The sequence below is a fragment of the Melozone crissalis genome, unplaced genomic scaffold (genome assembly GCF_028551555.1).
Source record: "Melozone crissalis strain CALT ecotype California unplaced genomic scaffold, PUWL_Pcris_2 ptg000006l_1, whole genome shotgun sequence".
Classification (NCBI taxonomy): Eukaryota; Metazoa; Chordata; class Aves; order Passeriformes; family Passerellidae; genus Melozone; species Melozone crissalis.
The window spans coordinates 36,877,972-36,890,232 of NW_026535784.1; the positions used below are offsets into that span (position 1 = coordinate 36,877,972).

Below are 12,261 nucleotides of genomic sequence, written 5' to 3' on the forward strand. Positions count from 1 at the left end.
GACTATGAAATGCCAAATAGTCACAATAAAAATAAAGATGGCTCACTCAAAATGAATTACATATATCTGATTTTAAAAATCAAAAACTATTTTCAGTTTAATGCTGAACAATGTTTTTTAAGAAGAACATGGCCTGATTAGAAAGTGAGCAAGCTGCTGTTCCACATGGCTACCACAGGCAAGCACAGGTGCTGGTTTCAAGGGACAGCCTGGATCAAAGTAAGGCCTTTATGAATATGAAAGCACACGTTTGTCCCAACAGGGAGGTGCTAACAACAGGAAACAACCTAGTGAGCTGTACATAAAAGCACATGTAATCTCTATCTGTCAAGATTTTTTTTGCCTGTTTTTGTCTCCAAGAATTAACTAAGGTATTGAACCTCAGTGCTACGACTACAGCAATGTAGCCTGATGGTACAGTCATGTAAAGTCCTTCAAAATACCAGTTTTCCATCAATGTACTGCTAGAGCAGATGCAAAAATTTTATTAGAAATGTTCTTCCTATCGAATTTTGCATCAAGTTAATGGAAGCAAACTTGCAGATGGTGTTTAAATCTCATATTATGCAGGTTTATGATTGCTAGAATGGTGTTTATTGCTTTGTTGGTGGGATTTTTTAAGATTTGCTTAAGATTTATTACATATAATAGAAGCTGAAAAAATTCTGTGTGAAAATACAAGAATAGGAATTGTGGCAAATTGTTTCAACACTAAATATAAATTACTGCTGTATAGGCTATTACAGGTAATAAAAATCTTTTAAACAAATTATATTTCAAAACCCAAATTTAATCAAACTAACCAAAACAATTTAACATTCAATTTCACTAATCTTTAAATTGAAATGCTTAATACACATGCTTTGAAGAATTATTCATCAATAAACATGGAATGTGAATTTCCAGTAATTATGTATCAGCGGGGTGTTCTTTTTCTTTTCATTACAAGATCCAAAGCAATAAATTCCAAACTCCTCTTCTTCAGGGATATTCAAACCAAGTAGGGTGTACAGTTGGCTGTGGAAAGAGAGGGGAGAGGGGGAAAGTGACTTTGATTTCAGCAAACATATTGCATTATCAGTTTCAAGATGGACTTAATAGTTAAGATAAAGGTACAATGAAAGCATTCAGAGTCTTATACCAATGCTGTGCTCTTCCCTTTCCTCTGCAGCACTAACACTAACTCAAAATAATTAAGAAACTGTTTAGTCAAATGCTCAAAGGGTTTTTTTCCTGAGAGCTTTATAGTTTTAAGAGACCCTATTCTTCAGGACTGAATGCATTTTCTCCCCATATACACACACACACACACTTTTAAGTGAACTAAAATAATAACCCTTTGTTTCACCTTCACTGAGTGCAAAATATTAATGCAGACAAGTGCAGATTAGGTCATTGTTCAGAGCTATATTAGCTACATACATTATACATGCCATAGCAGCTGTCATTCATATTGCATATTTACCATGTTTAGGTCAGAGTCTACACTCAGCTAAGCACCAAGTTCTGCCTGATGTGCTCTGCACAGGCAAAACCCAAATTCACTGTGATCATCAGTGGAGTAGAAGAAAACATGTTAATTATATCCTGCTTTGAAGTGACTGACTCTATGGAAAGCAGGTAAATTATTTCACAGATAAAGTCAGTCCAACATTGTTGTGTCTGTCTAACTTAATTCTTTTCCAAGTTCTCTTACACAGACCAAGATTTCCAAAATCTGTGTTCCCTGTCCGTTAGCAGCAGCTGAAAAATAACTGAACCTTTGGGAAATGTTTTGTGTGCCTGGGATTAGAAACTTCCAGCAGTAAAGTTAACACACATCCATTAATCCACATTAAATGGATTTAATGTCGTTTTCAAACTGCCTTGTAAGCTTTCAAAAACCATTCTCACAGCACTCAAAAAAAAAAAAAAAACCACAGCGAGGTCTCAGAAGTGACAGATATACATACTTAAATTCATCCACAATAGCATATTCAAAAAAAAAAAGTCAGAGGAGACAATAGTCTCTTTTACATGAAACTGTGTACCACTTTTGTACATAAACTTATGTACCACTTTTGTTCGTAAATTTAAACCCAGGCTGGAAAGGCAAATAATTAAGAAATGACTGAAAAGATAACTCAAGAGTCATTTTAGGAATAAAAGCCATAACCTTCTTTGTGCTGCACAACCAACAAGAGCATCAGACTGTGTGATCCAGCAGCAGGTACAGGAGAGGTATGGTCTCCTTTGGAAAAAGCAACAGAGAATCTCTGCAAGCCACTTTAGAGCTGTGTCTGTGAGGAAAGTGCAACTTCTCTAACAAACAGTGCAGCTAAGACAATGTCTCTCAGAGGGTAAAAAGCCACAGTGAACAATCCTGAGAGGTTTACTCACCTTTACTATCCCACCATGCTGCATTCAGGGACAGCAATGTTATATATGCTTGCTCAGGGGCTGTAAGAAAAACCATTTTGTGTAAGTCACCTGATAAATATTTCAGACTTCTAAATTCATACTGTTAAAAAACTTCTTATACTACATTCTGAGCTTTTCTAAAGATCACAAAAAACTTCCAAACCATGAATTACCACTTATCATCTGTGTAGCATTAGCACAGTTTTCTGCTGTCAGGGAACAATCATGTTTTCTAAAAACTATCTTTTTCAAAATATTCAGGTGACACCAAGTGGTTAGTTGTTGTAGTGCTGTCTGCTCAGGTCTGCTGTGTGCCAGTACTATATAATACTTGGTAAAAATCAAGTATTCTGTAATGTGTGAAAGGAAATACAGAAATACATACCACAAAAATAAAAATTTTAAAAAGCCAGAATGCCTTGAGATTATTAATCAAAGCAGCTCTTTCTCATTTACTTACCTTAGAACATCTATATTCTTTAAAAAGAAAAGTAAGAGCAAAACCCAGCCTCCTGTACACATAATCAAAAATTAAGTGGCCAAAAAGTCAGGTTCCTGTAAGAGAAGTTACTTACCAAAAAGAATTAACCCCTATATCATCTTTGTACACTCATGTTTACAGTAAGTTCCTTCCGAGAAACACACCTAGACTTTTCTCAAATCACTGCTAGTTATCAAAAAACCCACCCCAGACAAAACCCCCAAACCCCAAACAAAAACCACAACCCATACATCCATCAGCAGCATCATTCAACACTTCCATGAGAAGAAGGACTCTGTCACATCTAGCAAATCATCTTTACCTGTAGATATTCTTTCAACATAGAATATATATTGAACAGGAACAGAGACAACTTCTTTAGATTAGATTGGGAAAGGAAATTGTACTTTTAGACTCCCTAAGGCTATGTTCCAGCATCACAACAATGGCAAATCAAAAAGGGTTTTTTTTAATCAACATGAAAGATGTGTATCTTTCAAAAGTCAGCTTTGTACACATTTGCAACAAATCAGGGCTCTGCATACTCTTTGCAGGCCCAAATCCTCACAAACCAGAATGCACAGAGGCCATCAAAAGAAAAAAAAAGTGTTATTCAAAGATAACATGACGGCACTACTAGCACTAGGCCATTAGGCAGACAGCTGTAAAAAGCAAACCTGGTATTTGGGAATTCTGCTAAATACAAATTCACATTAACTGTGATTATATGGCACAATCAAGTGCTAAAAAGCTTTAGAATTCTATTAATTTAAATCCACTTTAAAACATTTTCCCTACAGTTATAATTTTTAATTATAACTGAGCAGATAAAAATCTCAACACATACTTTCTTCATTTTTTTTAAATGCTCTGCATCAGGATTTGCCCACAGCTGTGAATAATCACTCCTAATCTAACTTTAATTGTTCCCTTGATTCTTTCCCACAGAAGTACAGGAGAGAAAATAACTTTAGGTAGTGAAAGAAGCAAACTGGGCAGGTACACATGGTCAAGAACAAAACCTGCAACTGTCCTTATTCTTCTTTTAAGAAGAGCCTCACATCACTATTTTGTGTTTAGTACCCTTTTTATCTTTTTGTTTAGGATTACATGGGTTATAAAGGTGTGGCCCTAATTTTCCTAGCTAGAAAAATATGGAAACAGACACTCAACTAATCAAATGCTGTATGTACAAAACCTGACACAGATACTTAGTCATTTATTATTCACAGTCACTTTGGCCATCTGAAAGCATCACCTTCTAGAGGTGTCCCAATAATGTAAACCAACTGCTGCTGAAGTAGACACAATGTATAAGGCTCTGTGCTTCAGAGCTTCTTCTTCCTCTAAGACCTTTTGGCCACGCCAAATCCAAACCCAAGGAGAAGAAAGAATGTAAGCAAGAAGAAAAAGCTTGTTTACATTTTAGTCATGCATTGCAAAAAAAAAAAAAAAAGGCATCACAGCCAAGCCTGAAATAAGTCTGCTATGAACTCATCCAAAGGAGCAAAGGAGAAACCTCACCACAGCCTACATACATCTCAAGAGACTTGAAGAACAAGTGTTAAGTAGCAGTATTAGGAAGAGAAAAATGGTAACACTATTTTAACAGTGTACTGCAATCACTTTTCCAATTCACCAAAATTAGAACAGGTGAGGGAAAAAGCCCAACCAAAGGAAAAAAAATCCCACCTCCCTGCCCAATTTTATAATAGAAAAACTTTCCTTTTCTAATAGTTGCATTCTGATTTTTTAAAAATGCAACACATATAAATGAAGATTCTAGAACACAGACTTTCAAAAAAATTTTCAGCACTGTAATCATCTCACAGATGACCTTAAACCTAAGTTACTTACATGTCATCTAATTCTTCCTTATACATCATTCCAGTAGATGAATGGAAGCAAAAATTACCCTGGCATTGGACTGTTTAGATACTTTGAGTGTTTTCTCAGTGCTCTCATCTAATGATCCAGACTCAACTGACACAAGAACCAAGCATTCTGCAGACTACTTTATACAAAACACACATGTGCACCAAGATATGTATGCCAAGAACCACTTAAAAGTAACTTTTCTAGCTCCAGTTCTTCATATATGATCAAAAATATTTATGCTTACCTAGATGTAAAAGTGTGAACTGTGCTGCCAATTCCTTTGCATCTTCTACTGTTGTACAGAGTTTTTCTGGCATGAAATAACTCTGGGAATCGTCTGCAATACTAGAAATGAGCACCTTGTACACCAAGAGTATTTTCCCATCCTGACTTGTGGTTGAATACAAGCAATATTCTGGTGGTGCCCAGCTATTTTTATGGCAAAAATAATCCAGATGCATTACTGCAGAACTGAAGTGACTCAGCTTTAAAGAATACATGCTAATTGGAGTAAGCTTTATTCCTGGAAAAATGGGATATGTACTTCTTTCAACTTCAGGAGGGCTTGGACTGTGCTGACCATTCAGACGAACTGAAAGACTTGCTGGTTTCCCCAAGGATTTTTGAGTACCATCTTCTTTGTTAGGAAACCCTAAGAGGTTTTCAGAGCTGGGACTTATCTGACCATTAAAATGCTGCTTCCAAGAACTTTCTTTGTTAACTGGCTTTGCCAGGGTTACCTCAATGCTAGCTCCATCAATGCACTTTCCATTCATTATAGACATAGCAGCAACTGCATCTTCACGGTGGAAAAAATGAACAAAAGCATAGTCCCTCAACTTCTTCACACGTTCAACTACTCCTGGCTTGAACTTGTTGAATTCAGCTTTGATCTTGTCCTCTGTAGTAGATATCATTAGATTTCTCACATACAAGACTTTGACTCTCTGCATAGTTTCTTCATCAACTACTTTCTCAGGATCTGCCCAGTCTACTTGAATAGTATGACCCCAGGGCTGGAATGTTCCTACAGCAAAGAAGCATTATATAAATAAGAAACGTGCAAAGGAAAGCAGAATCATTCTTATCACCTATCTCTACAAAAAGAAAACATGATGCATACCACTAGAAACTGGGTTTTGTTGTCTATATCTACTAAATTTATCTGAAATTGTTGAAGTAAATGAGACTCTGCAAAAATGACAAGTGCTCTGTTACTTTGGGTTCATTAAACACCATAAGCTGTCAAAACAAAGACTTTGCGACATGCACATAGAGACACACAAAAGGAGACCAAAAGTAATGGATTTAAAAAGCTACTAAACACAGCCTCTTCAATAATACTACCACTTCAAAAAGCCTGGGCAACACCTGGAAATAGTAATCTAAATGTACAGCTTCAGCACAACACTTACTCTATGTTGCAGCAGATGCCAGAACCCAAACTAAAAGAAAAAAAACCAAAACCAAATTTGCTTTGTTACTCATGTCAACCCATCATTTCGTGTATCATAGTGGTTTATTTCTCCATTCAGTGATCTGGAGGTATTTCACCCACCACTTTGCAGATATATAGATATATTAAACATACCAATTACATGTTGAATATATTCCATATTATTACAAGTATTATATTGATACTTATTATATATTTTATATTCTGTATATTGTATATACTTTTGAATATTTATTTTCTTTCTTTTTCTTTCAAAATTATTTTCTAGTAAAATATCAAAGACCTTTTTTTAAAATATGAAACATTCATGTATTTCATAGTGATGAAAAAAAATTACTCATGACAACCCACAGAAAATACAAGGCACATTCAAGGCATTATCCTTTCTGAGCTCACTTTTAAGAGAATTTGAATGCAGAGCCTTGTGCATGTAAATGAAAACTGAATGTGTGCCCATGCAAACACATACTGGCATAAACACCTAAATTACATTAAACTGCTGTCTCTTTTTTAATTGTCAGAACTACCTAAATTACAGCTTCTTTAAAAAAAAAGCTTAAAAAACCCCACAACTACAAAACATAAAAAATAAACTCATCCTTAGCCAAAAGGCAATACTGCAGTTTTGTAACTCTCAAAACACCTTACAGAATGGAAAACAGATATGATCCACCATGTCATCCCCCCCAATATGGAAATAGATACTCTCCATAAAAACTCAGTTTAATTACAAACAGATTTACCTGGGATTAGTCGTCTTCTAGCCATTGCAGCTGCTCTGTGAGATTCATATTCTACAAAGGCAAAGCCACGATTTTTAGTTTTGTCGGTGGCATTTGGATAAACAATGACATCCACCACTCCTTCTGTAACTTTTTTCATTTCATTCAGTATTTCTTCTTTCTTCTTATCTTTAGGGATTGCTCCAATAAACAGTCTGCAGTTGTCCAAGCTTACGCAGACACCGATAAACTTCCCTGGACGAATTTCATAATTGTTAAGGATCTTGATGGCCAGCTGGGCTTCCTCCTTAGTGGTGTACATGACAAAAGCGTAGCCTCGGTTCTCCCCACTGAACTCCATCATCAGTCTGAGCTCATAGATCTTCCCGGCTCTCTCAAAAACAGGAACCAGCTCATCTTCATACATATCACGTGGAATCTTACCCACAAAAACTTCACAGCCACGAGGTGGTGGAGGACCTTCCCAACCTTAAAATAAATTGTCCAACAGCAACCTTAGTACAAATGCACATTTCCCCCATATCCACTTTGAACGTGGGAGTTATTTATTTTTGGTCTCAGCAGAAAACCAGCACATTCTATTATGTCTTATTTCTTTTATGTTTCAATTTTTAAAAATGAGAGAAACCTAAAGTTTGCATTTCTTTGAATTCCATCATCTAGGCTTTTTTCCAATGTAATCTGTATGACAACACACTGAACGTGTTTATCAAAAACACTGACAGGTTTACTGAGAGTGTCTACTTCAATAATTTTATGTCCCTTACACTTTTATTTCAGTTAATAATAAAACTGATATACCTAAGAAAGATACCTAGGTAAGAACTTCAGTTTTATTTTCTACTACAATGCCTTAAAGTTACAAAATGTTTCTCTGCACTTCTTGCCCCATATTTCTATAAATTTTACTAAGGTCCCCATTGCAGCACTTTTTTTTCTTCCTTGACATCATTCAAAAACTCCAAACATTTTTCTCCCACCTTCATTCATCCAATAAAATGAGACTCCCTAAGAAAAGCAGGATACAGAGCCAAACTTTCTGCAACGGCCAAAAGTATGGAACACTTTTACTCTAAAAACAGACCAGAGTTTTCACAGGCAGTAGTGGATGATAGGAAAAAAAGAAGCAAAAAAAAATTTCCACAGAACAAGTCAGTCTCTGGTTGACACCCAAAAGCTGCAGAACATCTGTGCTTCTCCCCTTAAGCCAAGGACATTTAAATATTCTTTCATATCTCTGCCATACATACTGAAAGATATGTTCAAGAGATAATGTAAAGGTGTATTTATGCATTTAATATTATGGAGTTATGGTCTTCAAATGCAGCACTCCATTTTCCCAAAATAATAATAAAAAATTTTAAAAGTTTGTTTGGCTTTGTTTCTTTTTTTAAATTAGACAAACAACTCCAGTAGAAGGTTCAAAGGCAGACACTCAAATCATGACTAAAAGCTTTTTCTAAAAGTTTGGTGAGGAAGGTTTTCTACAGGAGAAAAAGCAAGGAGTACAAAGATGGTAGAAAAAAATATACTAGTGTGAAATGACAAAGCATAAAGAGGCAAGGTGAAAAAATAATTACTCTCGACAAGTTAAGACAAGAAGATGATTATATAATGTACTTTGGTTTGAAGTTCAGAATAAATCATATTTAGATTATTTTGTAATTAACACTTTTTCCTTAATGTATTGTCAGAGAGTCTGTAATTTACTTTTGAAAAAAATTAACAGAATTGAAAGATTTTTGCCTTCTCACAAAATCATTTTGCATCTATAAACTGTACAGAAGGGAAGCTCCCAAGGCATCAGAACTGACACGCATTTTGGAGTCACACTGCCATGACCTACCTAGGAAAAAGCTTGGCTCTGTTCCACACAGCATTCCAGATTTTTATCATTTTCACCTTTATAAATATCTCTGACCACCTGAGCTGAGGTCTGACTGGACATGGCAGCTAACACCATCTGCAGGCCAGTACTGCCATCACTCACATCGTGCCAGTCCCTTCCCACATAAAAACAAAAAAACTGTACAACATTTAGGAGCTCCATGACAATGGCAACAGCACACCTCAGTAGAGCAAAAACTGTGCAGGAGTAATGAAATTAAATAACAATCTATTTATTTATTAACTAGATAAACTTTTACCATCCTTCTCAGCCCAGTAACTGACTGAACAGTGATTCTCAATAAGCAAAAGCCACTTACCACACAAAAATTCCCCTTTCATTTTAAAGCTGCATACTAACCCAGCAGTACAGCACATTACTGCCAACTGGAATTAGCCTCTGACTCCTGACTTAAAAAAACTGGTCTGTGCCACATTTGCCATGAGGGACATGTACTTAGCAGAGCACACATGGAAAGTCAGTCAAGAGCATTCCCACAAGCAGCTGACAGAGCTTCCTTGATCAGGTACTTGATTCACTGCTGGACAACAGAAAATGGGACTCCCATTTTTGCAGCAGCTCAATCAACATTAGACATAATCCTCCTACTGTTGGTGTCCATGTCATCTTAAACTTCCATGTAATTCTAATGACTCACATGCCTAGTGACATCACTGGGTCCACTGCTTAGATGGCAGCAGACTTAAAACTATGAAAGTTCACTTTCAGCTTTCTTTTTTTTAAACACTGTACAGATACATTTTTCAAGTGGCATACACTAAAAAAGAACTGTATCAGGTAAAAACCTGTAAATTTTTAGGGCAATTTTCAGCCACATCTGCTGAGAACAGAGCTGACAGGGAGATTATCCTTTGACAGCAACACAAGCTTATAGAAATCACATCTTAAACAAGAAAAATTCATACTGAAACCTTTCATTTATAAAGGTAGTGTCATTTTCTACAAGCCAACTCAAACATCTAAGCCTCACCTGGCCCACAGCCATTTATAGTAACTCAGAGTAATTGCCCACTTAAAAAAAATGCATTTTCAATGTCCTATGAAAATACATGAAGATTTGAAGAAAAGATATATGCCTATATATGCCTAACATCAATGATTGATGGAAGAGGTACCTTGTCAAACCCATCTAGTTTCAGAATACATTAATAAAATTAACTTTGCTAAACAAACACACTTAATACTGTCTAATGCTCTAATTAAAAGACATTATTAAGTAAAAGATGTATAGAGTAATTTAAGAACAGGCTGAAGTTACTGATGTCCTGCAGTTCTTTTTCCAGTGCCATTTTCAAAAGAGTTTCACAGGGCTTTCTTTTGCTATTTTACATAGGCTTAGTAAAAGTACAGACAAAATGTAAAACAGAAAAACCCAGAGAAATAATCTTGAATTAATTTCCAATTTTAATGCAGCTCTAACCTAAACTCCATACAGCAATGAGTAAATAAAGTCCATGCTTATGAGCATAACTTATAAAGACCACAAGTGAGAATGAACTGAAAGAGCAGCACAAAATTTTTCCTTCTTTCTGCTTATCTAAGTGCATAATCTGATTCAGAAAGAAGAGTTATTGTATTCCATATCATACAACCAAGCTTAGTAGCAAAATTTTTGTACACTGCTGATGTCAGCAACACTGGAAAAATTATTCAAAATAAAAGAAATTTTTTATCGTCATCTCTGAAACAAAATGAGTTAATCTTCACTGGTGCTCTCTCAGAGAACAAAAGTTAAAAAAAAAATGCTTTGGCCAATGCAAGTGGTGAGGTGTAAGAGAAGACAATAAGTAGGTCAGGCCTCTGTCACCAACTTGCTTTTCCCTTCTATGTCCCTAAATGTTTCAAAGCACGTTCTCAGTCACATGGAACACACTTGGCTTTGTGAACTCCACATCTGTTGTGCTACCTGCCAATTTAAGGTAGTTTCAAAGGTGTGATTTTTAAGTCCACCAAAAGCAAATGTTCCACACAGTCTAGCTCAAGAGATCTTAAATTGTTGAAAATTGTAAAACACACCAGGACCTTTCCCATACGTGTTGAGTTTCTTAGACTGCTTCCTTAAGCTTCTCCCACTGGTCACTGTCAAGACACACAACATGAGGCTCCACCAATTTTCAGTCTCAAAAGAAGTGCTTACCTGGTGGAGGACCACCAAATTTTCTTTGCCCATTTTGCTGAACCATGCTGTATCCAGTCTTCTCCATCAGGGCAAGTAAAGCTGCCCCATTTTGAGCACCGCTTCGGATCTTGCCACATCCATTTGCTGCAGCTTTACTCTCCTCATGCATATCTGCAACAGCTTCAACAGAACAGCACAAATATTCCAATTCAGCAAAGGCTAAGTGGTTATGTGCATACAGAAGCTACCAAAATACAAAAAAGCACTCATGCTATACTTGCCTATTCACTGTAACTTTGTTTAGCATGAAGCTTCAGTCCTACACCCAGCCACTATCTCCTGGGTACTTGCTTTCAGATCATTGTTCCGTAGCTGGGATAACCTGGAACTTTACCCAGCTACAGAAATGTGTCATGTAATCGATTATTACACGATCTATGCTCAAACTCTCTTAAGTGCTATCACAGCTATCACAACACAAGTAGCACAACTATTTTTAAGAACGCTGCCCTTCAAGTAGAAGAATGAATTCTTTCATAAAATATGACATCACAGTTGTGTAAGGGACCAAAAAGCTACTAGAGGTGACAAGTTCCAGTTTCTTATTATAAGAATTCTTATTACAAGAATGCCAACTATTTCAAAATTGTATTTTAGTATTGATACACTGGAGGAACACCTCAAATCCATGCCAAGTCACTATAAAGAAGTAAAAGAACTCATGAACATAAATAATTTTGTTAATACCAATATATAATAGAATTAGGTAGAACAGTCTGGCAAAACTAAAGATTTGAAATAACCCTGCCTCTGGAATCCCTGTTCTCATGACTTTATCCATTTTCACAATTTCAAAAACTAAACCTTATCAATATGGTTGCTGCTGCCCTATCTCCAATTTCTCTGGCATGCCAAGATCCCACCCAACAGCTTTAGGTTTCTGTCACCCAAGTGATGAAAAACAATCACACCACTTGGCAATTACCAAGTTTACTAGTCAAGCCAATAAAAAAATCTCAAGTCAGATGTTTCTTTCATTGCCTCTTTTAAATTCTTATTTACTCTTTTCCAAAAATTGTCTGCCCTAAGGTCTGCTTAGACAAGCAATCTTTTTCATCACTTCAATCCTTTGTCCAAATGCAATTTCCAAGTGCTATGCCACTTCTCGAGAAAAGCTGCCCAAAACATCATCACCAAAAAATAAAGGTTGACTGTTTGTTCTTCAGTGCCCCTTACACTTTCAGCTTTCTTCATCTGCAGGCTCAGGCTCCAAAA

At 36.2% G+C, this 12,261-nt stretch overlaps 1 protein-coding gene across 1 annotated transcript in view; it reads right to left on the reverse strand.

Annotated features, from left to right (window-relative positions):
- Window positions 1-910: 910 nt before the first annotated feature.
- The window catches only part of LOC128949917 (probable RNA-binding protein 46), a 28,056-nt gene continuing 16,705 nt past the window's right edge, over window positions 911-12,261 (reverse strand). Inside the window, exons 3-7 of the mRNA XM_054294813.1 lie at window positions 11,005-11,166; window positions 6,959-7,426; window positions 5,004-5,786; window positions 2,380-2,439; window positions 911-1,017 (exon numbers count right to left, since the gene is read on the reverse strand). Of these exons, the coding sequence (XP_054150788.1) occupies window positions 992-1,017; window positions 2,380-2,439; window positions 5,004-5,786; window positions 6,959-7,426; window positions 11,005-11,166 (1,499 nt within the window). The 3' untranslated portion in view covers window positions 911-991. The remainder of the gene's footprint in view (window positions 1,018-2,379; window positions 2,440-5,003; window positions 5,787-6,958; window positions 7,427-11,004; window positions 11,167-12,261) is intronic.